Below are 26,954 nucleotides of genomic sequence, written 5' to 3' on the forward strand. Positions count from 1 at the left end.
ATACTTGTCTTTCATGATTGTGCATTAGAAATATGTACGTGGGAAATGGTCTTCCCTGGTGGCGCTAGTGGTAAAAACCTGCCTGCCATCGCAGGAGACATAAGAGACGTGGGTTCCATCCCTGGGTTGGGAAGATCCCCTGGAGAAGGAAATGGCAACCTCCTCCAATATTCTTGCCTGGAAAATCCCATGGACAGAGAAACCTGGTAGCTATAGTCCATGGGGTCACACATAGTTGAACACGACTAAATCGACTTAGCACACATGTGTGAAGGAAATAATACATAGCAAAAGCTTTATTAAATTATAATCATTACTATTATTTATAGTTTTATCCAAACTGCCTTGTAGTTCACATTGAAAACAATGTTGGGTGGACCAAAAGTTCGTTTTCCATACCATCTTACAGATTTTCCATACCATCTTACAGAAAAATCCAAACAAATTTTTAGCCAACTCAATAGAAGTTCCCCTGGAGAAGGAAATGGCAACCCACTCCAGTATTCTTGCCTGGAGAATCCCATGGACAGAGGAGCCTGGTGGGCTATAATCCATGCGGTTGTAAAGAGTCAGACACAACTGAGTGACTAAGGCAGTAGAAGTTCACAGCCTACCTTAAGCAGAAAGTCTTAGAGATCACCTTGACCTACTACCTCACTTGAGGGATGAAGGGCCTAAGGTCCAGAAAAGCACACCACTCTGCGCTGTTCAAGCCTGGACCAGAGCCTGCCTCTTCCCGAATGAATTCCCTCGGGCCAGCTAGCAAGGCCGTGTGTGCTGCTCACCCCCCTCGAAATGCTCCCCAAGCCTGGCGATCATTTTCATCCCTCCTGAACTATACCCGGATGTTCGTGTTAATTTGTCTTCCCTTCTTTCCAGAGTACAAGCCCAGATTTGTCCATACCCGGCAGACACGTTCCTTGTCAGTCGAATTTGAAGGCGAAATATATGACATCAACCTGGAAGAAGAAGAACTGCAGGTCTTGCGGCCAAGAAACATTGCCAAGCGTCATGATGAAGGCCGCCAGGGGCCCGGAGGCCACCAGGCGACTGGCGATGGTGACGGGGACACAATGCTGGCGGACAGCGGCAATGTCGTGGGCCTGCCCACCACCGTCCGCGTGACGCACAAGTAAGAAGGCTCTGTGGTCACGGGGGTTGAGTTCAAAGCCATCCCTCCATATTGTCATGATTTTTCCCCATTGCAAAAAGTAATATCGCTCAGCAGGGCAGTGTCCGAGTGCTAGACCACGTGATAACTGAGGGTTAAGAATTAAGAGAGGGGCTTCCCAGGAGACTCAATGGTAAAGAATTCGCCTACAGTGCAGAAGATGAAGGAGATGCGAGTTCGATCCCTGGGTTGGGAAGATCCCCTGGAAGAGGAAATGGCAACCCACTCCAATAGTCTTGCCTGGAGAATCCCATGGACAGAGGAGCCTGGTGGGCTATCGTCCCTGGGGTCGCAGAGTCAGACACGACTGAGTGAGAAGCAACAGGAGTCCAGACTGTCATAGATTTGGACTGTTTTTGTTTTGGGTCGGTATCACGTGAGGGCTGATCAGCTGGGCCCTGAGACAGAGAGATGCTGTCACATCTTGACTTAGCAGGCATGGAGTTCTGCTCTGAAGCGGTTACCTTTGTGGGGTCTAGAAAACACGTACAAATCACTACCCGGACTGCAGAGGTGCCCCGTGCTGCCTGGTCACCGTGGCTCAGAGCAGTTTACCCTCAGGACTTCAGAGATGAAATACAGCCCAAGGGAGGGCTCTGGGTCCTAGAGAAGCTTCCAGAAAGATGGTGTAGATTGGGGATGGATGTGAGATCAGAAACACCTGACCTGTCCAGATCCCAGAGAATCACAGAGATGAGGTGGGGTGGGGGAGATGACTCCTCCTCGGCTTTGACCGACTGCCCTGTTCATCTTTCTAAAATCTGTGTGCTCTCTTGATAGAGAAGTCTTTTCTTTCCAAATGCATTAGCAGTATCTTTGTTTTCTTTTCATTTCATCTTTAGGGAGGCAGGGTGCCATGAGGACTGCCAGGACTTTTATCTTTCGGACAAGGGTCTCTAGGCTCCTGTGATGGTTACGGTTGGATACTGAAAGATTTAGACCCAGCTTGGTTTCTCTTTCAGTGTTGATACCCCCGACCCCATCTCACCTGCTGTCCATCCCTGGGGCTGCTTCTTACTTCACATTGAAAGAGGCCCCTCAGTCAGGCTCTTTATAACAAAATGGGCTGGATTAATAAACCCCTTCTAACTCTGTATTTCTTCAAGTCAGTCACTTCCATTATGGCTGTGAGAACCTCATTCTTTTCCTACAGTATTTGGTGGGGCTTTCAGAAATGGAGTTTGGGGTGATGCTTAAATATTTCCTCTCACTTTGTGATGATGTCTCTCTGACACCATCCTTTGACCTTGCCAGTTGCCAGGAAATATTCCCACTTATCCTTGTTTATGGCTCAGCTCCAAATTAATGCTAACATCCAAGTTAAGCATTTAGATAATGAAGTTCCCTCTGCTATTCCTAATGTTTTTTTTTTAAACTACTTGCCTTTTTTTAAGTGTTTTCCAAAGAGCCTCGGAACCAGCATTAGGTGCATTTTTAAAATTTATTTGTGTTTTACTTTTTGGCAACGTGGCATATGGGATCTTAGTTCCCCGACCAGGGATCAGACCTCTACCCTCTGCATTGGGAATGCAGAATCTTAACCACTGGACCACCAGGGAAGTCCCTCTAATGTTTTATGATACTAGACTAGAAACCTATTTCTAATGTAGCTTGTTTTTGCAGGTGCTTTATTCTTCCAAATGATACAATCCATTGTGAGAGAGAACTTTATCAATCAGCCAGAGCCTGGAAGGACCACAAGGCCTTCATTGATAAAGAGGTGAGCTGAAGCCACGTGATTGGCAGGTGTATTCCAGTTGCAAACTCTGCTCGCCAGCCCTGCTGTGTACGCGCATCCTTTTTTATAATTAGGTGGAAAATAGAAGAACAAGGTGCTTCTCTTTCTCCAGTGATACAGTGATAGTCCTGACGGAAAGCAAAATAGACAGTGAGAAAAGCCTGACCTCTTGAAATCTCTGTGAGCAGAATGATTCGATTATGAAAGAGCCAGCTATTAATGCTTATTATAACACATTGGACGGTATAGAGAGGTAGACCTAGTCTGTGCTCAGCTTGTTTCCAAACTGTTGTCTCAGATGAATAGCTATAATTATGGATCACGGAAAACGGGGCGGAAAGAAAGTTACCTCGTATAGAAGATCTTGACCGTATGATGTCATTGTTGGTGTGTGTGTTTTCCAGATTGAAGCTTTGCAAGATAAAATTAAGAATTTGAGAGAAGTGAGAGGGCATCTGAAGAGAAGGAAGCCTGAGGAGTGTGGCTGCAGTAAACAGAGGTGTGTGTGCGTGTCCCACCACAGAATCATCTTCAAAACACAAGCTGCAGTGACACGCACAGGGCTCGCCTCTGTTTCACCAATAGAAAGTTTAATAAATGGAATTCCCTAATGCATATTATAACAATCTAAACCATTTCAGTCAAATTAAATATGTCATAAACCCAAGCAGAAGGTTAAAAAAAAAGTCCCGTTAAGACTGTTACATATAACAAAGTAACCGCCTACCTTCCATTCTGCTTCCATTTTATAAATGAACTATTTGATGAAATGCATGATTAGCAAACTCACTTTTTTTTTAATTTTATTTTATTTTTAAACTTTACAATATTGTATTAGTGTTGCCAAATATCGAAATGAATCCACCACAGGTATACCTGTGTTCCCCATCCTGAACCCTCCTCCCTCCTCCCTCCCCATACCCTCACTCTGGGTCGTCCCAGTGCACCAGCCCCAAGCATCCAGTATCGTGCATCGAACCTGGACTGGCAACTCGTTTCATACATGATATTATACATGTTTCAATGCCATTCTCCCAAATCTCCCCACCCTCTCCCTCTCTCACAGAGTCCATAAGACTGTTCTATACATCAGTGTCTCTTTTGCTGTCTCGTACACAGGGTTATTGTTACCATCTTTCTAAATTCCATATATATGCGTTAGTATACCGTATTGGTGTTTTTCTTTCTGGCTTACTTCACTCTGTATAATAGGTTCCAGTTTCATCCATCTCATTAGAACTGATTCAAATGTATTCTTTTCAATGGCTGAGTAATACTCCATTGTGTATATGTACCACAGCTTTCTTATCCATTCATCTGCTGATGGGCATCTAGGTTGCTTCCATGTCCTGGCTATTATAAACAGTGCTGCGATGAACATTGGGGTACACGTGTCTCTTTCCCTTCTGGTTTCCTCAGTGTGTATGCCCAGCAGTGGGATTGCTGGATCATAAGGCAGTTCTATTTCCAGTTTTTTAAGGAATCTCCACACTATTTTCCATAGTGGCTGTACTAGTTTGCATTCCCACCAACAGTGTAAGAGAGTTCCCTTTTCTCCACACCCTCTCCAGCATTTATTGCTTGTAGACTTATGGATCGCAGCCATTCTGACTGGCGTGAAATGGTACCTCATAGTGGTTTTGATTTGCATTTCTCTGATAATGAGTGATGTTGAGCATCTTTTCATGTGTTTGTTAGCCATCTGTATGTCTTCTTTGGAGAAATGTCTATTTAGTTCTTTGGCCCATTTTTTGATTGGGTCATTTATTTTTCTGGAGTTGAGCTGTAGGAGTTCCTTGTATATTTTTGAGATTAGTTGTTTGTCAGTTGCTTCATTTGCTATTATTTTCTCCCATTCTGAAGGCTGCCTTTTCACCTTGCTAATAGTTTCCTTTGTTGTGCAGAAGCTTTTAAGTTTAATTAGGTCCCATTTGTTTATTTTTGCTTTTATTTCCAATATTCTGGGAGGTGGATCATAGAGGATCCTGCTGTGATGTATGTCGGAGAGTGTTTTGCCTATGTTCTCCTCTAGGAGTTTTATAGTTTCTGGTCTTACATTGAGATCTTTAATCCATTTTGAGAGCAAACTCACTTTTTAACCTTCTTGCCTGCAGCTATTACAACAAAGAGAAAGGCGTGAAAAAGCAAGAGAAATTAAAGAGCCACCTTCACCCATTCAAGTGAGTAACCATTTGCTACATTTCCTGGGAGTGAAGGGACTGTTTGCTGGGCGTTTCTGAAAGGGGACTGGAACTCTGTTCCAAGTGATGCGGCTTGAGAAAAGTAGATGCAGCTGGGAGGGTATTAGCTCAAGAAGTTGAAAACAAGCCCACATCTTGCCAAGGGACAGAGGCAATCCTTGCTTCTGGAATCCCATGAGGGGGCATCACATGGGGCTGTAATCTAATTCCACGTGTTCCCTCTGACAATACACTGTGTTCCCTCTGACGATACACTGGCTGGTAACTGGCTTGTCCTCCATGCACTGCTTTCTGTGGGCAGTGATCACGACACATGGACTCACTGAATTAGGTCCCTGTGTTCTGTAGAGCAGCCTGCAATCATGTTGAATTCTGAAAGCTGGAAGAAATCGACATCTTTTTAAAATAATAGTAAAATTAGCATATAAGAGGAATTTAATATTTGAGCCTCAACAAAATTTGAGCCCTTCATGGAAAAATTGAAAAAGTAAAAACACTTTTTAAAAAAATTCTTTCCAAGCCTGTTTTGTAGGATTTGTCAGTAGAATTCTAGAAACTTAATTCAAGTTATCTAATCCAACCAATCATTGATTTCATGGCTGATAGATACTGAGCTGCCAGGAGGTTGAGCCACTTGTCCAAAGGGCAAGGCTACTGGAATCTTCTGATTCACATTGACATTTACTTCCATCAATGTTTGCATTCAGTAAGGAAGAAAATATTGATCCTGTTGAGATAGTAAAATGCTAAGGGTGTTGTCACTTAATGAGTTTGTCTTCAATATCACTGATTATATTCCATGCTTTGAGGCCCTCTGAAAACTTAAACTGAAAGTCGCTCAGTTGTGTCTGACTCTTTGCGACCTCATGGACTGTAATCCACCAGGCTCCTCTATCCTCTATCCAGGCAAGAATACTGGAGTGGGTTGCCATTCCCTTCTCCAGGGGATCTTCCCGACCCAGGGATCAAACCCAGGTCTGCCACATCACAAGAGGATTTTTTTACCATCTGAGCCACCAGAGAAGCCCTGAAAACTTAAGGCCATCTATTATTGTGTGTCTGTTATCTTATGCCTGAATATGTGTGTGAGACTCATAGCAACCTGTTCTTACTTGAGAAAGTGCTTTCTGATCATTTAAACGTCTCTTCTGTTGAAATAGAGAAGCTGCTCAGGAAGTAGACAGCAAACTGCAGCTTTACAAGGAGAACCGCAGGAGGAAGAAAGAGAGGAAGGAGAAGAGGAGGCAGCGCAAGGGCGAGGAGTGCAGCCTCCCCGGCCTCACCTGCTTCACACACGACAACAGCCACTGGCAGACGGCCCCGTTCTGGAACCGTGAGTCGTTCCATCTAAGTGCTCCTTCCTGCACTTCCCTGCTGGTCCAGTGGTTAAGACGCTGCCCTTCCAATGCAGGGGCGCCAGGGTTCGATCCCTAGTCAGGAAACTAAGATCCCACACGCTGCGCATGCATGCATGCATGCTAAGTCATTTCAGTCATGTCTGACTCCTTGTGACCCTATGGACTGTAGCCCTCCAGGCTCCTCTGTCCATGGGATTCTCCAGGCAAGAATACTAGAGTGGACGGCCATCCCCTCCTCCAGGGGATCTTCTCAACCCAGGGATCGAACTTGCGTCTCTTATGTCTTCTGCATTGGCAGCCGGGTTCTTTACGACTAGTGCCGCCTGGGAAGCCCACAGGCTGCCCAGTGCTGACAAAAAAAAAAGAAAAATGCTACTTCCTGCCACCATGTGGACAGCCAGCAGCTCACCCAGTTACTTAGATGAAGGAATTCAGCAGCTGGAATCCAGGAATCTAGAAAGATTCTAGATTAAAGTATCATATCATTTTTCTATACCGACAACTAGGATCATTTTTGCCTCTAAATTACTTTTTTTCTTTAGAAATTTTTATTTTGGTCTTTTGTTTGAAAATGCCACGCTCTCCATGGGTTTTTCTCCCAATAATATTTCACAAGGTCCCCAGCCCTTGACGGATTTCTGGCCCAGCAAGACTGCTCCATCACTAAGTAACTGAATAAATGGATGAACACTTTTACCCCAAATATGCTTCGTTTCTGCTTTCTTCAAGAACACATTCTGCATATCACAAAAGGAAGTAAAACTCCTTGAATGTAGGGACTCTTGTCGGATTTATTCTCAGTCCCCTTCAATAATACCAGCTTCTCGCATGAAGGCCAGCCAGCCCACAGAGTAGCTAAAACACCAGATCTTCTAGTTGAAAGGATCGCAGTAGGCCTCCCAGGTCAGTGCTTCGCAAACTGAATTTGGAGACTTCAAGGAACCCACAGACCATTCTTAGGGAGACCGAGGGCCTATCTTCTGACCATTTTTGTTCTCTTTCTGTTTTCATGCATCTTGATTTCAGTGTCTCTGTTTGCACTTAGGTTTACATGGGCTTACCAGGTGGCTTAGTGGTAGAGAATCCACCTGCAGTACAGGAGGTGCAGTAGACTTGGGTTTGATCCCTGGGTCAGGAAGATCCACTGGAGTAGGAAATGGCAACCCACTCCAGTATTCTTGCCCGGGAAATCCACGGACATAGGAGTTTGCTGGGCTACAGTCCAGGGTCGTAAAGAGTCAGACATGACTGAGCACGCATGCACAACGACTTAAAAAACAGAAGCAGACTCACAGAACTTAAAGAATGAACTTATAGTTGCCAGCGGGGAAGGATGGGGGGCGTTAGGGAGTTTGGGGTGGACATGTACACACAGTAGCAGCTTTAATCTGACAGCTCTTTCATATATGTTCTACAAGTTAACCAGTGAACCTCTGCATGGTACAAGAAATGTTCATGGTAACAGTCCATCTCATGTTCAAGACTTGTGGAGAGTCTGTGACATCACAAATTTCGACATCCTTAAACCCTCTGAGCTGGATTCAGGCCTTCTCCAAGCCCATCTACACTGCAGAATCCCCTCTGTTTCCAGGGCCCATTTGTAACACTCGACCATCTGACATTCAAAACAAGCTAAGGCCCTGCGTCCATCTTTTTATTAAGCAACCTTTTTTTTTTTTTTTTCATTTTTATAAAAAATGACAACAACCATAAATAGGAGTTCTGATACTTTCCTTCCTTCTCTCCACTCATCACCCGGTTTTAGAGATCAATACCCAGCAGAACTTAGGGGACAGCAGACGAACAGGCCTGAAACTTCACCTTCATGAGTCGCCACTGTTTTTTTCCATCTTCATCTAATCTCACAGCAAATTTGTATAGAGAAGGGGAAGGAAATAGAGTACTTTTAATGTCCACCCACACAGTGTTTGCAAGAGAGAAAATATGAACTTAAAAATGTGAAGACAAGAAAAGGTTGAAATAGCTAGGCTGCCACCTTGTCTCACTGTCTTCCCTTTATTTTCTTTCTTACCAACAGTGGGATCCTTCTGTGCTTGCACGAGCTCTAACAATAACACCTACTGGTGTTTGCGGACAGTTAATGAGACGCATAATTTTCTATTCTGCGAGTTTGCCACTGGCTTTTTGGAGTATTTTGATATGAATACAGATCCTTATCAGGTAAGTCCCTATGTTCTCATTTTGTGAAGCTATTGAAAATGGAATAAGGAGAACGTGAGCTTAAAGCTGTCGTCCTGGCCTCTTCGTCCACAGCTCACAAACACGGTGCACACAGTCGAACGGGGCGTTTTGAATCAGCTACACCTGCAGCTGATGGAGCTCAGGAGCTGCCAAGGGTATAAGCAGTGCAACCCAAGACCCAAGGGCCTTGAAGTTGGTAAGGAGAAAAAAAGAATTTTTTTCTTCCTATAGCACCTGGAAAATTCTTTCTGTGGTCAAGTTTTCTGCCTTTGAAACATATAGCTGGGGAGAGAAGATGTGAAAGCGTATCTTTTGGGACCCTTACAGGGGAAACTCTCCAGGCAATTCCAAACATACTTTGTTCAATAAATTTAGCTCTGGGTGCACTAATGAAAAATTTAATACCCCTAAAGATTTGGTGGGCATTTCATTCCATCTCTCCCAAAGATGCATTCTCTCAGTAAACCTCAATATCTGATGAAAGCATCCATTGGAAGATGGGATGAAAGCCCCAGGGGTTTATTTGTTATTGCTGTCAACAGTCATAAGAGATACTCTAGGTCAACTGGGAAATCCTTTTTTTTTTTATTAAAGAGAATTAGAATGGAAAAACACAATGCCCTATTTCTGCCTTTCAGAGTTTGAAACTTACCCAGTTGGATACCTGCCCATGACATACTGAATTAGATTTCTTTTGCCAGTATTTCCTGTCTGAAACTAGAGATGTTTGAGCAGGATGTTGTTTTGAGATCTGAAAGTTTAAGAGGGCTGACATGGAATCAGCCTGAAGTTCTCTCCCTGGTCTGCAGTGCTAAACTCACTCATTTCTCCTTTGGCTCCTGGAGAGTAGTTCTTTCCAGTGTCTGCCCCAGCTCTTTCCTGGTTAATGAGAATACTGATTTTCTCATAATTCCTATAGAAATGTAAATATCAGCTGTCCATAGAAGGAAGGAGAAAGTGCTGGAGCTGGCCAAGGGCATAACATGTCAACCCCAAAAGGGCCAAGAGTTTGACCCATAGGCATGTGCTATGTGCTGCTACTGCTACTGCTAAGTCACTTCAGTCGTGTCCAACTCTGTGTGACCCCATAGACGTCAGCCCACCAGGCTTTCCTGCCCCTGGGACTCTCCAGGCAAGAACACTGGAGTGGGTCACCATTTCCTTCTCCAATGCATGAGAGTGAAAAAGTGAAAGTGAAGTCACTCAGTCGTGTCCGACTCTTAGCGACCCCATGGACTGCAGCCCACCAGGCTCCTCCTCCAGGCAAGAGTACTGGAGTGCGGTGCCATTGCCTTCTCCGTGCTATGTGCTAAGTCACCTCAGTTGTGTCTGACTCTTTGAGAGCCCATGGGCTATAGCTCGCCAGGCTTCTCTGTCCATGGGATTCTCCAGGCAAGAATACTGAAGTGGGTTACCATGCCCTTCTCCAGGGAATCTTCCTGACCCAGGGGTTGAACCTGTGTCTCTTAACATCTCCTGCATTGGCAGGGGACTTCTTTACCACTAGTGCCACCTGGGAAGCCTGGATCCATAGGCAGTGGGGAGCAATCTGCAAGACTCCTCTGTTGGCAGCTGGGTTTTCTCAGTGCCCTTAAGGGCCTGTGTCTCTGTGGGTCCCCTGTAAGCTGGCATCAGCAGCATCACCAGTAATAAAAGCAGACAGCTCCCTGGGCCATGTGAGTGATGGGGATGAGAAGCCAGGATGCATCCTGAAATGGCAGCATCGTCACCAGTCACTTCCACCAGTATTGGGTCCCGGAGGCTTTCAAACTGCAAGTTGCAGCTTGAAAATTCTACATCCCGTGGGCGGTCCCATCACCGCTGTCAGTCCCCACCCCTCCATTCATGCCTTGGTGGAATTCATCACCAGCCAGGAGAGTCCAGATTTTTGGTCAGTAGCTCCACTCAACTTAAATCTTTTCAGATATCTGGTGTATCTGACCTTTTCCTCAAATCCTGAAGGGAAAAAAAAAAAAACAAACCCTACAGCCTGGAAACTGGAACAACCATTAGAGGCACTAGAAATATGACACCCAGATATCTCTTCCCCGAAGCTCATAGCAGTCTTATTGGTGATGACATGGCCGCTCCACTTAGTGAAACCTGATCAAGCCTCTGAATGGTGAGTGACGTGCCAGGTGGAGCCTGTTTTTGCTGTTACACTTCAAGCAGTCCACTTCTAGACGATTCCTAAGAGAGATGATTGTCAGCCCTTTCTTCCAAGGGTTCGGTCTAAAGTCACCAAAAGTTAACTATTCCTGAGACTTACTTGAACTCTGGGAAGTACCGTCTTATTACTTTGAAATGGACTCTCCTATCTCACCCCCACCTATTTTTCATGTAAACTCCAATATGTTTTATTTTAAACCCTTTTTTTATTTATAGCTTTCCATCCTCATTTTGAACCTAACAGAAAAGCTCTGTTGGACTCTGGCGCTGTCTGTATTTCACACGATATGTTTCTTTCTAGGATTTAGAGGTTGTGCATGAAGCAGGACAGAGGGGGTGGTTTTTATGAGTTCTAAAGCTAACATAAATTACTCTTATATTTTCCTACATCAGGAAATAAAGATGGAGGAAGCTATGACCTGCACAGGTATTCAGACTTTTTTATTCTCCCTGGCAGCTTCTTTCCCAATAATTGCATGATCGAGCCATTTTAACTCATTTCCGCCCCTCACCTTGTCGCTCAGAGCGTAGCTTGGGGTGCATGCATGTTCTAACAGCTCTCTCCACCGTCTTGTGTCATCGGGAACAGATCTGTCATTTTTGTTTGAAATCAACTCACTGTCACAACCAGATGTGTCTCAGAGCCTTTACTGACTCGTGCTTGTGTGCTTGTTGGATGGTGCTTGGCAGCATGGAATGACGGGAAGGGGGAGAACACAGAATGACCTTCGGGAGCCCTGGGAAAAAGCAGGGAGAATTATTTTCCTGATGGTTCTTACACGTCGACTTGCTGGAGAGGTGTCATGGCAACGAGTTAGAGATTTCATGAAATGTGACGTCAGTATCACAAAAGGGATCATGGGAATGTAAAGAGCGTGGTAGAGCTGACGTTGAAGGAAAGACAAGGCGCTTCCTTGTTCACGTCCTTAATTAGCTGCGGTGATAAAAGCAGCCACGCTGGGGCTCAGAAGCTCTGTAGGGTGGTGGTGTGTGAAGGGGGAAAATGGGGGTCAGCAAACCTAGAGTCGAGACGCACAGGAAGGTCTCAGCACATCATGGAGACAATAGTGCCTGACACACAAAAGCTTGAAGACCAGCCCTGGGACCAGCCTTCTTACTTCACTCTAGCCTCGCCCCCGCCCCCAAATAGCCCCCCGCCTCCCTGAACTCTGGGGTCGGGGAGGAGGACCCCAAACACCTAGTGACGGGGTCAGCCCTTGCTCATGACCTTCTACTCCCTGCTGAGACCTCAGGCAGGTCTGTCAGAAGCATGCCGTGTGGGGCAGGAGGGACCTGTCCCTACTACCTTACTGAGGGGAAACTGAGGCACCGCCTCAGTTCATGAATCCTCTTGGGACAAATGGTTCCATCAAAGGAACATGGACTTCGTTGGTGTCACCTGTTTTGATATTGTCCTAGAGAAACCGAAGAATATTGCCCTTCCAGGATGTGCTGGTGGCCCCACCCTCCCTCAAGCCTTCTGAGCTCTGGTCTCAGATTCCGTTTTTTTTCTTTTAGCACAGGCAAGCCACACATATATTGTGCTTGCTTGTGCTTGTACTCAGTCGTGTCCGACTCTTTGCAACCCTGTGCACTGTAGCCCGCCAGGCTCCTCTTTCCATGGGATTCTCCAGGCAAGAATCCTGGGGTGGGTTGCCATTCCCTTCTCTAGGGGATCTTCCTGACCCAGGCTTCCAACCCAGGTCTCCTGCATTGTAGGCAGATTCTTTACCATCTGGGAAGCTGTCAGATCCCTTCTTTTAAAGGTCAGTTTATTGGTGCCAGGAGAAGCTGGGTGGTGGTGGGGAAGGTGTAAGCATCAAACAAGACAAAGGAACTTGGACTTTTGAGGATCCGTGATAACCATCTCTTTCTGTCTTCTCTCTTCCCTCTTGTCTTTTTTCTTCCCTTTCCTCACTCTGCTCCCAAACCCACCCTGGGTCCCCTCCCCCAGCATGCATAAGACAGAACAGAAAACCCTGCTCCTAAGCTGGTCTCCCCCCGGGCCATGTGCCGGTGAGGTAATACTGTCTCACACACTGGGACTCATCTGCCTGCCTCCCGGGGGCCCCTTTAAGACATTTCTCAAACAGGGCATTTTAAGCGGAGCTCACACTGGACATTGACTTTACAGTTATTTTATGAGGCACTCGATTCTACAGCCAAGGGATATTCCGTCTGGCCCTCTTTTATGTCTCTCATGACAGAGGTAAAAGATCAAGACATAAGTCTGGTTGGAGCTGAGGAAGAGTTCTTCTTCACAAGCTATCCCCCGATAGCTCTGAGATGAAGAATGTCATCTCCATTCCAGTCATGATTAAAGGGATTTGGGCTTCCCAGGCCTGCAGTGCAGGAGACTCAGGGTTTGATTCCTGAGTCAGAAAGATCCCCTAGAGGAGGGCACGACAATCCACTCCAGTATTCTTACCTGGAGAATCCCATGGACAGAGGAGCCTGGCAGGCTGCAGCCCCTAGGGTCACAAAGAGTCAGATGCAGCTGAAGCAACTTAGCGTGCACATCTGGGACTCCCCCTGCCCTGATCACCGTAACCACCACCACTGCTGCTGCTGCTAAGTCGCTTCAGTCGTGTCCGACTCTGTGCGACCCCATAGACGGCAGCACACCAGACTCCCTGTCCCTGGGATTCTCCAGGCAAGAACACTGGAGTGGGTTGCCATTTCCTTCTCCAATGCATGAAACTGAAAAGTGAAAGTGAAGTCGCTCAGTCGTGTCCGACTCTTAGTGACCCCATGGACTGCAGCCCACCAGGCTCCTCCGTCCATGGGATTTTCTAGGCAAGAGTACTGGAGTGGGGTGCCATTGCCTTCACCACCACCACTAAACGGAGCCAAATCCCTCGTTTCTGGGGTCATTTTGGCACGCCCTTGGTGACTTTGGTTGTTGATGTCATCCCTTCCCTGGTAACGTGGCATGAAACTGTGTGCGCGCTGACCTCGTGTTACCTGTTGCTTTTTCTTTTCCTTCTAAATTCTTTACAAATGGACAAATTTAAGGATCCTCTTTAACTCAAAATGACTGGTTTTTCAGACTCTACCACTTCATAATCCATGGTGCAAACTACCTTTCAGCTGCTGTCCTCACGATAGGCAGGAGATGATGAAACAGGAAAGCATCAACCTGTCACACCTGTGCTCTCACTGGACACTTCCGGGCAGTGTTTGATGTAGCCTTCCCTGTTCATTGTATTCTGTTGGATTGACAGGCAGCAATGTGGAAAAGTCAGAAAAACCACTGTCCCAGTGTACCCATGCTTAGTCCTCCCAGGATTTCGGAAGCTTCGATCCTTTAATATATATATATATATATTTATTTTTTTTTTAAAGAAAATTAATTAGGTGACTTCCCTGGCAGTCCAGTGGTTAAGACACTGAGCTTCCAATGCAGTGGGCAGGGGTTCCGTCCCTCGTCAGGGAACTAAGATCCCACATTCCAAGCAGTGCCACCAAAAACTAGAAAGAAAGAAAAAAGAGAAAACTAATTAAAGTGTGTTTTCAGTCATGAAATTTGATTACAAAAGCCTTTGATAAAATGATAACAAACACATGTGAAGAATTTGGAACTTGAAAATTCAGCAGAGGATATTAGAAGATGTATCTTGTATAAGACTGACTACAGAAGAGTTTTTAAACTGCCTTCAATTTTGTGGGTTAATCCTTAGACATATTTAGAAGGTCTTTAAAAAGTCTGCTCCCTAGTTCAATTTCTTTTTTATTGTTGTTCTTTTTGGCGTGGTAGTTGCATAAGGCAGGGGCAGCTGAAATGCTTTGCTTATTCATTTTCCGGTTAGGACAAGCTCAGGGTAAGGATACAGTTCAGTAAAGTGGCCGCCATGACTCAGGAAATAATTGTTGGCTTGAGTTGAAAGTAATAATTTCTGTGTTGCAAAATAGAATAGGATCCACAGGTTAATGGGGTGTTTATTTTTCTCGTTGTCTGAAAACTGACGCTGCTGACCTTTGATGAGCTTCTCCGGCAGTCATGGTGTGTGTCCATGGCTGCGTGGGCCAGACGGTCAGTTCTTGGCAGCCTGACGCTGGCACAGCTGCTTCCTGACCCTTCTGTCCATGCCCTGCAGGCCCGCAGGCCACACTGTGCCCACCCTCAGCAACCATACCTCCTGTTCACATTGCTTTTGCTTTTCTCTTTTTACATGTAAAGTTGACTTTTTCATTTTCTTGAAGTATAGTTGGTTTACAATGTTGTATTAGTTTCTGGTGTACAGCAAAGCAATTCAGTTTTATACATATATCTCGGAGAAGGAAATGGTACCCACTCCGGGAAAATCCCGTGGACAGAGGAGCCTGACAGGCTGCAGTCCATGGGGTCACCAAGAGTTGGACACAACTGAGCACACCTCTATGCTATATGCTAGGCTTCATGTCACATCAATTCTTTTTCAGATTATTTCCTATTATAGGTTATTATAAGATATTGACTATAGTTCCCTGTGCTAGACAGTAGGACTTTGTTGTTTATCTGTATTATATTATATTATATGCTGCTGCTGCTAAGTCGCTTCAGTCGTGTCCAACTCTGTGCGACCCCATAGATGGCAGCCCACCAGGCTCCCCCGTCCCTGGGATTCTCCAGGCAAGGACACTGGAGTTTGTTGCCATTATATTATACAGATATCTGTTAATCCCGTACTCCTAATTTATCCTCCCCTTTCTCCTTCCTCTTTGGTAACCATAACTTTGTTTTCTATGTCTGTGAGTCTGTTTCTGTTTTGTAAATAAGTTTATTGTTGTTAGATTCCACGTATAAGTGATATCCCTAACCCTAACCCTTTTTTAGATCCCACATATAAGTGATATCATATGATATTTGACTTTCTCTGATTTATTTCACTTAGTATGATAATCTCTAGGTCCATCCATGTTACTGCAAGTGACATTATTTCATTCTTTTTTACGACTAATATTCTATTCTATATATGTACATCTTCTTTATCCATTCCTCTATATACACTTCCATCACTTCCATGTCTTGGTTATTGTGAATAGTGTTGCTATGAACATTGGGGTGCATTTATTTTTTCAAATTAAACTTTTCTCTGGATATATGCCCAAGAGTGGGATTGCTAGATTATATGGTAGCTCTACTTTCAGTCTTTTAAGGAACCCCTGTTGCTCATTTTGATTCATTTGTCCCTGTGGCAACAGCGCATGCCTTGCAGACAGTTACGGGTGACATAGCCGTGTGTTACAGGCTGTGCGGTATTGTGGTTAGAGCACGGATGCTGAAGCCAGCCTGCCTTGGGTTCAAATCCCAGTCTTGCTAGTCAGAAACTGAGAACAGAGCCTGACGTATAGCAAGCCCCAGGAATGATGGGTATTACTAGTCCGGTATAATAATATGGGGGTGCAAAAAATTCACATGAAGAAAGTGGTATGTGAAAGGTGATAATAAATGATAAAAGAATGCTACCGTGTTTTTTAAGAAACCCAAAAAGAGATCTTATCAGAGCCAGCACCATCTCCCATCATCACTCATTGGCAACCCAGAGTTCAGCACACAAATGTGTTCTCTGAACCACCGGGATCTCTCGAGATCAAAAGGAAAAAATGCAGCCTTTACTGCCCTGCTCTGTGTTGTCCTGAGCTTCCCTGGTGGCTCAGACAGTAAAGAATCTGCCTGTCAGTGCAGGAGACCTGGGTTCTATCCCTAAGTCGGGAAGATCCCCTGGAGAAGGAAATGGCGACCCACTCCAGTATTCTTGCCTGGAGAATTCCATGGAAAGAGAAGCCTGGCAGGCTACAGTCCATGGGTTCTCAAGGAGTCAGACACGACCGAGTGACTAACTTTCTGTGTTGCCCAAAGAAAGCTATCTTCTCTCGGTCACATCTCAGGGCTCCATTTTCTTTTCAAGCTACCTTGCTAGTACGGTTGGACTTTTCTCTTTAAGGCACTCAACCAAGAGATGAGTCAAGACCAGGGTTTGCAGTTAAAAGGTCTGGAGGTGAGGTTGGCTTCCTAAGACAATGAAGGGGACCTGCGTTAGGGCTGTTAGAGTGTGAGTCAGGACCAGGGCCGCTGGGTGGCGCTGTGCGGTTTGCACCCTGCACAGAAGTGTGCCGTCGGGGGACAGGCGGGCCCTGGAACCCAGTTCCTGTTATCCTCAGTGGATTCAGTCATTTTCTAAATGCTGCGGTACACAGGGAGGAATTTCAGAATTGTTAACTCACACTAACTGCAAATTTGGCATATTTTGTAGACTGTTTCTGCCTTTGACCATTTTTCTATCTGGTTTCTGAAAGAATTGTCAGGAAGAGTTTTTTTTTTTTTTTGAAATATAGTTGATGTACAATATTACATAAGTTACAGGTGTACTTTATAGTGATTCACAATTTTTAGAAGTTATAACTATATAGTTATTATAAAATATTGTTTATTGTAAAGAATTTATATCTTTGTCATGCTCTGTCAAACAAAGGACATTTTTCCATTTGGTCAAGTATATTTATGGGTCTTTCAGAAGCTTTTAAAAAGTATTTTCTTAAAGGTTTTGCACATTTCTTGTTAAGTGTATTTGTAAGCACTTTATCTTTTTTGTAACTACATAAAGTTTTCATCCACCATTAAAACGTCTACTTGATAATTGTTTATATATATGAGGGCTATTGGTTTCTGTACATTAATTTTACTACCTGCTACCTTAAAAATTTTTTTTCAGTCAGCTTTGTCATGTATTCTCTTCAATTTCCCAGGTATACTGTCAAACATTTGCAGAGATAGCTTTGCTTGTTTTCCCATTTATGTGTCTCATCGATTTATCTAATTGAATAAGCTAATATTTTCAGTACAATGTTACTTTGTCCCTGTTCTTAGTGAAAGTAATTTCAGGATTTCTCCATGAAGTGAAGTGAGAAGCGGGCTTTAGGACTAAGATATATATGTTTTTGTTATGTTAGGGAAATAGCCATCAATTCTTTTCTAGTATTTTTTAGTGTTTTTAGTATTTATTGAATGTTGAGGTTGTCAAAAACCTTTTCAGCATTTATGGAGTTACTCAGATAATTTTTCTTTTCAGATCTACTAATATGATATGTTATGTTAATAGATTTGCTAAGAGTAGACCAACTAACCTTCCATTTCTGGAATAAATTTTGCTTGACCATCATGTGTTACTCTCTTAATATACTATTGAATTCTCGTCACTAATATTTTATTTAGGATTTTTGTGTCTTCTTATAAATGATTCGGTCTGAAACTGTCTTTGTGTTTATGCTAGGTTATCTTTTTAGGTATTGGTTTCCTATCACTGTCATAACTCATGATTACCCCATGCCTGTTGTTGTTTAGCTGCTAAGTTGTGTCAGATTCTTTGCAACCTCATGTACTGCAGCCTGCCAGGCTCCTCTGTCCATGGGATTTCCCAGGCAAGAATACTGGAGTGGGTTGCCGTTTCTTTCTCCAGGGGATCTTCCTGACCCAGAGATCAAACCAGCATCTCCGCTTTGCAGGCAGATTCTTTACCACCATGCCATCAAGTGATACCTACCCCATGCCCTAAAGCAACACAAACGTATTCTCTGACATTTCTAGAAGTTAGAAGTCTGAAATGGTTTACTGGGCTAAAATCACTGTATTCCTTCTAGGGCCTCTAGAGAAGAGTCCATTTCCTTGCCTTTTCCAGCTTCTAGAAGCTTCCTGGATTCCTTGTTCACGGCCCTTTCCTCCATCTTCAAAGTTGAAAATTCAGTGTCTTCAAGTCTCAATACCTACCTGTTCCCCTGCCAACCTTTGCTTCCAAGGTCACATTTTCTCTGACTCGCTTGCCCTCCTTTTCCTAAAAAGGATCTTCGGGATGACATTGGCCCCACCTGGCTAGGATAACCTCCTCACCTCAGAATCCATAACTTAGTTTGAATTTGTACAGTCCTTTTTGCATGTAAGGCAACAATACCTAGTTTCTGGGGATTAGGATGTGGACATCTTTGAAAGGTGAGTACACTCTTCTGCCTGCCACAGCGAACAAGGTTAGACTTGCTTCATAGAAAGAGCTTCAGAGTTTTCTTTGATCTTCTATGCTCTGGAACAGTTAGTATAGCATTGAGATGTTCTTTTCCTTGAAGGCTTGGTAAAATTCTCCTGCAAAACTATAGTGACCTGTTGCTTCTTTATTGTTCGTTGTTTTAGTCGCTAAGTCACGTCCAACTCTCTGCAACCCGATGGACTATAGCCTGCCAGGCTCCTCTGTCCGTAGAATTCTCCAAGCAAGAATAGTAGAGTAGTAGGTTGCCATGTCCACCTCCAGGGGCTCTTCCCAACCCAGGGACTGAACCTGTGTCTTCTGCATTGGCAGGTGGATTCTTTACTGCTGAGCCACCAGGGAAGCTTCTTTGTAGTGTAGTTCTTATAACACTGATAGAAAGTTCTTAAGTACTTTTTATAAACTTATATAATTATATAAAGGTAATAAACCTTTATTTTCCTTCTTTGGGACTTGTTCTGTTTAAACTTTCTACCTCTATTGGATCAATTTCAATAAAACATGTTTTCCTAGACAATTATCTATTTCATCTAAGTTTTTTCCATTGATTTGCTTTGATATCTGCAGAGTACTTGTTTACTTTTTAAATTTTGTATATTTCAATCATTATTTCTGCTTGTCATTTTCTATTTTGTCTATTTGAAATTGGTGCCTTTTTTCATAATGAGGTGAGCTAGTTACTGTTGGGATCCTTTTTCTTAAAAAAAAACAGGGTTTTGATTTATTATCAATATTTATGAATTAGATATGTCATTTTTCTGTTCTTTGCCTTATTAATTTTTTTCACTCCTGGATCTGATAAATGTGTTAAACGCTCACCACCCATCCTTTTGCTGACGTTTCCCCAGTGATTTCTTGATTGAATGAAACTCACCCTCTGGGAGACTGTTCAAGATGACCTGATGTGTTCCATGTTCTTTGCATTCTTCCATGTTTGAAACTGTTTTCCTGTAGCCTTGATACTTAAGGGAGAGGTTGGCTGGATATACGACCCTCGGTTCATGTTTGATCTAAAGTGGCTTTCACATCCTGGGATACTTGATTGAGAAGATTTCATTTACTTAACAGTGTTACATTATGGTTTTCTTCACTTTCGGGTTTATTTTGGCAGGGGCATTTTCATAAGATGGTAGACTTTTTATACTTTTTTTCTATGTTCTTTTGTAATAATTTTGTTTACATTTAGACTGCTTTTATTAATTTCAGGGACTTCAAGTATTTCCAAGATGCCTAGTTTAAGAAGATCCTATTCTGTCAGTGTAACCAAGCATACTTTTTTTTTTTCACTTTTTATTGCATTATTATTTGGGGATGGGGTTATAAGAGGTTGTGTGTCCTCCAGTTTGTCCGTTTCTCTTTTTTATTACAGGACTGAAATTGCACCCTTTTGGCTTCTTTTTTCCTTTATCACCCAGTTTTCGAAGGCCATTTCTCTCTTCTTTTGTATCCTTTTTCCCCCAAAGTGATGCCTTTCAAGATTGTCATCTCCATTCATGCTCCCTTCAGTCTTCATTCGCAACCACAATTTACCAAGACTCTACAGAGTTTTATACCACAGGTTGACGTTCTTTCCAGCAATGGTTTCAAATCTATCTTTGACTGCATTCTCACTTCCTTCTTTTCTTTTCTATACAGTCTTCCCGGGGCTGGTGCCCAAAGTGTGACACACAGCTCTACTGGCATTTGGTATTAATTTTGTTTTTTTAACTTACAGGTAATTTGAAGATTCTAGGATCCTCTGTATTGCTTTCTAGGTAGTTCATTGCCTTCATCTAGGCCACCTCTTCTTAAGTGGTACTTGGGCACACCTAGGGAAAAGACATTGTTTTCTGCAGAACTATAGTCATTTTGATGATGTAGAAAAATCAGAGCAAGAAAGCCAGTGGGTACATTGAATGCTGTGCAAAACCACTCAGTGGTTGGTTTCTTTAAAGGATAGAATTTTTAGAGGAAAGAAAAAAAAAAAACGATCAAAGAAACAGATCTATCTAATTTGAAGTTAAATAGATGCAAATATTTAACTGCATTCAAATGTGTTTTTATACTGTCAAGGAGTATAAAATAATAAAATAAAAATATCTTACAAAGTGTTGTCTATTACATTAAATTACTTTGAAACATCATTCATCTAGCAGCTCTGTATGTAATAAAGGTTTTAACACATAGCTATATTTGGTAGATGAGGAACCAAGACTCAGAGAGACTAACACACTTGATTTCCTGGTTACATTGGTGACTTGAGTAGAGCCAGGAGTAAAACATAAGCCCCCTGACAGGTAATACCAGTGTATTCCCAGTACCAGCCAAGCCTGTTATAGAATTCCTCACTCGTTCAGCCTTCTTTCCAAAGTTCATTCTCATTCAGTCACTTCCGTAACCTAAGGCCAGTCCTTGATAACAAATTACTAGAGACACATACTTTTCTGTGTTTTATTTCAAATTGCTTTGTGCCACAAAAACAATGCAAGTTGCTTATTCAATAGGTTGAACATGTTTTCTCACTAATGATCCACCTTCATCTCTCTTCACAGAGGACAGTTATGGGATGGATGGGAAGGTTAATCTGCCCAGTCTCACTGCAGACGGCAACTGGCAAGGCCCGGAGGATGTATACAGTGTGAATGGAAGCGCCTACAAGGACAGACGAAACTATAGACTTAGTCTGGCTGACTGGACTAATTACTTGAAGGATGTAGATAGAGTATTTGCACTGCTAAACAGTCACCATGAGCAAAACCAAGCCAATGAGACTAAAAGTGCTCCAAGTGATGGGCTCCTGGCTGTGTCTGCTGACCTCTCAGCCCCAGCAGAGATGGATGAAGACCCCCGGGGTAGGGTTGGGGAAGCGCCTCCTTTGACCTTGCTGTCTGACCTTCCCACCCTGCATTCCAGCCGACCAACATTCAGTCCAGACAGTCAACTTGAATGGAACAACGACATTCCCGAAGTTCATCGTTTGGATTCTGAACACTGGAGAAATCATAAAACTGACAAATGGATGGAGCATGAAGGGATCAATCACCTTGAAACTGATTTCAGTGGCAATGGCATGACAGAGCTGGTGCAGCCTAGACCCAGGCAGCAGAAGGGCCGTCCCCAGGATGGTCGTCCAAAGGAAGATATTTCCGAAGATCAGCTGCTTCTTTCTGCACGTCCTGATGTTAACTCCACTGATCTGGTGATCAGAGAGTCCACCAGGGGGCCGCCTGTTTCCTCCAGCATCACAGAGAGGATGTCAAACCAAGTGGAGAAGAACCACAGGGCCGGGAGCCTACAGAGTCTAGAAGGCAGTGCCTCGTTTCCACTCTCCTCTGATTAGATGCCATGTGGCCTTACCCTAAACACAGTATTTTTTTTTTTTAATTTGTTCGTAGTAAACTAATAAAGGTGGTCATGACAGCCAGCATTCCAAACTGCCCCAGGTACACCTGTGCAGCGGAAGTCAGTGCGGACACGAGCGGCACGCACCTAGGGACTTGGTCTTCTAAGTCACTGTCAAGAATAGAGAGAAAGGTGCATTTGTGGGGTTTTGTTTGTTTGGGGGGGCACTAAAACAGTATTAACCTTTGAAAGTTCTAGGGATGTGTGTATACAAATGTTATCCAGTCAAGATGGCTAGAATTGTGCCTTTGTGAGTTTCTGAAATTGACATCCTCGGTGAAATTTCAATCCGTTTTCCACTGCGTGCGTAATGTGGTTTCAATTCATTTTTAACCACTGGAATTTTTCAGTGCCCTTGCTTTTCACCCAGTGATTTTTGCACTTTGAGATGGGAATGCCATGTCTGTTTGGTTAGTCTTATTTTTTTCCCCAGGCTTGTCACAGCGTCACTGCTTGCTCTCAGTGTGACAAAGGAAAATGGACCCCAGGGATGACAGACAGTATCATCACATCTTGTTCAGCATACGCTTTTGCCAGAAAATAATGCATGTGTTTTACCTCGACTTGCTAAAATCGATTAGCAGAAAGGCATGGCTAAGGATGTTGGCGGTAAAAATAAACAAATAAACAAAACAAAGATTGCCTGCTTTCTCTGTGCCTAGCCTCAAAGTGTTCATCATCTGCTTTAAAACTGCTAAATTTTTATTATTTGCTTAACAGGATAAAAGGACTGAAGACTTTTTTTTAATCTTTGTTTTGTTTTCTTGACCTGGCTAGTAAGCTTAAGTGTTGAGAAAATATATCTAGTTTTGAATTTATATAAGAAAAAAAAAATTTTTTTCAGTAAAACAAACTCATGAATGTTTCATAATTTAAATGCACCATATGTGTTCTATGGTTACTTTTAAGGCCTTCACCAGGTTCTGATTTTTTTTAAGGCATTAGTGAAAACTGCTTTTGAAATTCTGTGTTCTTGAAAATATTTGTCCTATATAGATGTTTCAGTACCAGCAAAAGGATTATTACCTCACTGAGAGTTTGCAGTATCCTAGCCAACTTCCCAAGAAGGTATTTTTTAGCTTAATGGTAATTTTCATTTTATTTTTAGATAATCAAATGCATAGGTAAGTTATGTTACCTTTACGTGTTTAAGGTAAACTCTTTTAAAGAAAACCTGATATGTTAGAGTTGAATCTTTGATAACTTTGTCTTTATCATAGACTGTACATATGTTAAAATTAACTCTTTATCAGATGTGTGTGTCACCGGCTGAATGACAGATGAAACATATTTATGGTCATGAATGACGTGCTTTGTAAAAAAAGGTTTCAAGTTATTAGGAAGCATATTGTGTTTTTTAAAATCTTGTGTAATATTCTGTGATACTTTTATAGAACAATTCTGGCTTCAGGAAAGTCTAGAGGCACTATTTCTTAAAATAAAAGGAGTTTAAACTTTACCCGTTTCAGAGAAATGAACTTAACCAAGTTTCTGTGGTACACTCATCCCAGTAAAATGGAGTCCTGATCTAAATGTACATAATTTCTTTTTTCTTTTTAAATGTACATAATTTCTTTTTTCACTTTTTTTTTTAACCACACCTTGTGGCCTGTGGGATCTTAGTTCCGCAACTAGGGATGGAACCTGTGCTCCCTGCATTGGGAGCACAGAACCTTAACCACTAGGCCACCAGGGAAGTCCCTCAATGTATATGATTAAACATTATCCTTATTTGAAAAATTGATCCAAAGTCAGTGTATGTTATAGAACATTCTCCAGTTGATGATTTCAACATGGATTTGCCTCACTGGTGTCCAGAGGGGTGTAGCAGAGGCAGTCGAGGGTGGCTTCCCTGGGCAGGCAGCCTGGGCAGCTACAAAGGGGCCAGCGCTGGGCTGAATTCTCTACGGTTGCCATCTTGAAATTCTCAGTAGTCTTTGAACAAGGGACCCCATGTTCCCATTTTTCACTGAACTTGCAAATTATGTAGCCAGTCTTAGGCAGCAGAAATGGGAGTTTTTCAAAAGCAAGAGGACACACCACTCCCCTCCCTAAAGAAGGAAGTTTGAATTCTTTGGTGACCATGAAATTTGGTGAATTCCTCACCACCTTCCAAGACCTCAAGTTTTCTGATTGACAAGTTCCATATACCTCCTTCTATTCTAGATCTCCTGAGGAGCTTTTTCCCCTTCAGATAGAGAGGCTAACAATCTGTGACATGTCCAGAGCTCAGAACGTTAATAGTAAACGAAAAAAAAAAAAAAAGCAAAGAACTTTGGGACCTGCCAGTTCAACCCCTGGATAATGAAGGAAACCATCTGTAAATGAGTGCTCAGTCGCGTCCAACTCTTTATGACCCCATGGACTGTAACCCACCAGGCTCCTCTGTCCATGGAATTCTCCAGGCAAGAATACTGGAGTGGGATGCCACGCCCTCCTCCAGGGATTGAACCCACGTCTCCTGCATTGGCAGGTGGATTCCTTACCACTGAACCACCAGGGAAACCCCAAACCATCTTTATCTGTTTGCTATAACAGAACCAGACTGGGTGGTTTACACAACAGAAATTTATTTTGTCACTCCTGGAGGCTAGAAGTCCAAGACCAAGGTATCGGCAGGTACGGTTTCCCCAGAGACATCTCTCCTCGGCTGGCAGAGGACCACTTTCTTCTGTATCCTCACATGTCCTTTTCTCCGTGTGTACATTTCCCGGTGGGGGTGGGGCTCTTTTTCTTACGAAAACACTAGTCATACTAGATCAGGGCTCCACCATCAGGACTTCATTTAATTTCACCTCTTTAAAATCCTCTTTCCAGATACAGTCACACAGGAGATTAGGGCTTCAATATATGAATTTTGAGGGGACACTTTCCAGTCCTAACACCACGATTTCATGAGAGAAGAATCCAAGGTAATAGTGCTGTCCAAAGACGCATCCTTGTGCCTTCCTTGTTCCTGTCCCGCAAGATGTGAATAAACCAAATGTTGCTATCCTGGAGGAAATTCCACTGTGGTTCAATAACTATTTCTACTTCTGTTTAAGTAGCTACTTTGCATAAAGGGCTTGAGGGAAACTATTCAGATCTCAAAAGGCCCCCTGAAGATTTGCTGGCAGGCGGGTCTCCTGTAATCTGTGACAAAGCTGATGCCCAGAAGAGGTGTGCTGATGGCCACCTGTGTGCTCCCCATGGGTTTAGAAGAGAGATTTAGCAGAGTTGAGGGCCAGCCCTGTCCACTTTCCCCATTTCAACACACATGGGGGCACACACACACACACGCACGCACCCCAAATCCATGAAAACAGAGGCCACAGTGGGGACCCCATCTGGTCAGTAGTGGAAAGATTGACAGGCATGAAATTATAGAAGACTAACTTCACCACAAACTCTAGTTTTTACTTTCTGCGTGAGCTTGGAAAAGTCACATAAGCACTCCAACACAGCTTCTTTGACTATAAAATAGGTTTGAGTCAAGGATGGCAAGACACTCAGCAGACAGACTGCTTTTCCAAAACATGCCCAAGAAAGACAGTGCTAATTCCTTGGGACAGTTCTCCAACATCTCAGCCCTTCTGGTTCCTGGGTTAAACTTAGGTAGCTCTGTTGTTGTTCAGGTGCTAAGTTGTGTCCGACTCTTTCGTGACCCCATGAACTGCAACATGCCAGGCCTCTCTGTCCTTCACTATCTACTGGAATCTGCTCAAACTGTTCTCCAGTCAGTTCAGTGGCTCAGTCATGTCCAACTCTTTGCGACCCCATGGATTGCAGTATGCCAGGCTTCCCTGTCCATCACCAACTCCTAGAGTTTACTCAGGAGTAACTCCATAGAGTTGGTCCATAGAGTTGGTGATGCCATCCAACCATCTCTCCTCTGTCATCCACTCCCATTCCTGCCTTCAATCTTTCCCAGCATCAGGGTCTTTTCAAATGAGTCAGTTCTTCACATCAGGTGGCCAAAGTATTGGAGTTTCAGCTTCAGCAACAGTCCTTCCAATATATAGTCAGGATTGATTTCCTTTAGGATTGACTTGATTGATCTCCTTGCAGTCCAAGGGACTCTCAAGAGTCTTCTCCGACACCACAGTTCAAAAGCATCAGTTCTTCAGTGCTCAGCTTTCTTTATAGTCCATCTCTCACATCCATACACGACCACCAGAAAAACCATAGCCTTGACTAGATGGACCTTTGTTGGCAAAGTAATGTCTCTGCTTTTTAATATGCTGTCTAGATCGGTCTTAGCTTTTCTTCCAAGGAGCAAACATCTTTAAATTTCATGGCTGAAGTCACCATCTGCAGCGATTTTGGAGCCCCCAAAAATGAAGTCTGTCACTATTTCTACTGTTTCCCCATCTATTTGCCATGAAGTGATGAGACTGCATGCCATGATCTTAGTTTTCTGAATTTTGAGTTTTACGCCAATTTTTTCACTCTCCTCTTTCATTTTCATCAAGAGGCTCTTCAATTCTTCTTCACTTTCTGCCATAACGGTGATGTTATCTGCATATCTAAGGTTATTGACATTTCACCTAGCAATTTTGATTCCAGCTTGTGCTTCTTTCAGCCCAGCATTTCTCATGATGTACTCTGCATAAAGTTAAATGAGCAGGGTGACAATATACAGCCTTGACGTACTCCTTTCCCGATTTACAACCCGTCTGTTGTTCCATGCCCAGGTCTAACTATTGCTTCTTGAGCTGCATACAGATTTCTCAGGAGGCA

The 26,954-nt window shown here is 43.4% G+C and overlaps 1 protein-coding gene across 7 annotated transcripts in view; it reads left to right on the top strand.

Moving 5' to 3' along the window:
- Positions 1-23,694, top strand: part of SULF1 (sulfatase 1) — a 199,094-nt gene extending 175,400 nt beyond the window's left edge. For 4 of the 7 annotated variants that reach the window (XM_070802640.1, XM_070802641.1, XM_070802642.1 and 1 more), the window contains 8 exons: positions 880-1,132; positions 2,795-2,891; positions 3,314-3,408; positions 5,024-5,089; positions 6,271-6,443; positions 8,507-8,649; positions 8,743-8,866; positions 21,386-23,694. In XM_070802640.1, the coding sequence (XP_070658741.1) occupies positions 880-1,132; positions 2,795-2,891; positions 3,314-3,408; positions 5,024-5,089; positions 6,271-6,443; positions 8,507-8,649; positions 8,743-8,866; positions 21,386-22,173 (1,739 nt within the window). In that variant the 3' untranslated portion in view covers positions 22,174-23,694. Of the gene's footprint in view, positions 1-879; positions 1,133-2,794; positions 2,892-3,313; positions 3,409-5,023; positions 5,090-6,270; positions 6,444-8,506; positions 8,650-8,742; positions 8,867-11,232; positions 11,349-21,385 lie in introns of those variants that run through there. The other 3 variants (XM_070802645.1, XM_070802646.1, XM_070802644.1) reach the window with 2 other exon arrangements.
- Positions 23,695-26,954: the final 3,260 nt, after the last annotated feature.

This window comes from Bos indicus, chromosome 14 (genome assembly GCF_029378745.1).
Source record: "Bos indicus isolate NIAB-ARS_2022 breed Sahiwal x Tharparkar chromosome 14, NIAB-ARS_B.indTharparkar_mat_pri_1.0, whole genome shotgun sequence".
In the NCBI taxonomy this organism is placed as follows: domain Eukaryota; kingdom Metazoa; phylum Chordata; class Mammalia; order Artiodactyla; family Bovidae; genus Bos; species Bos indicus.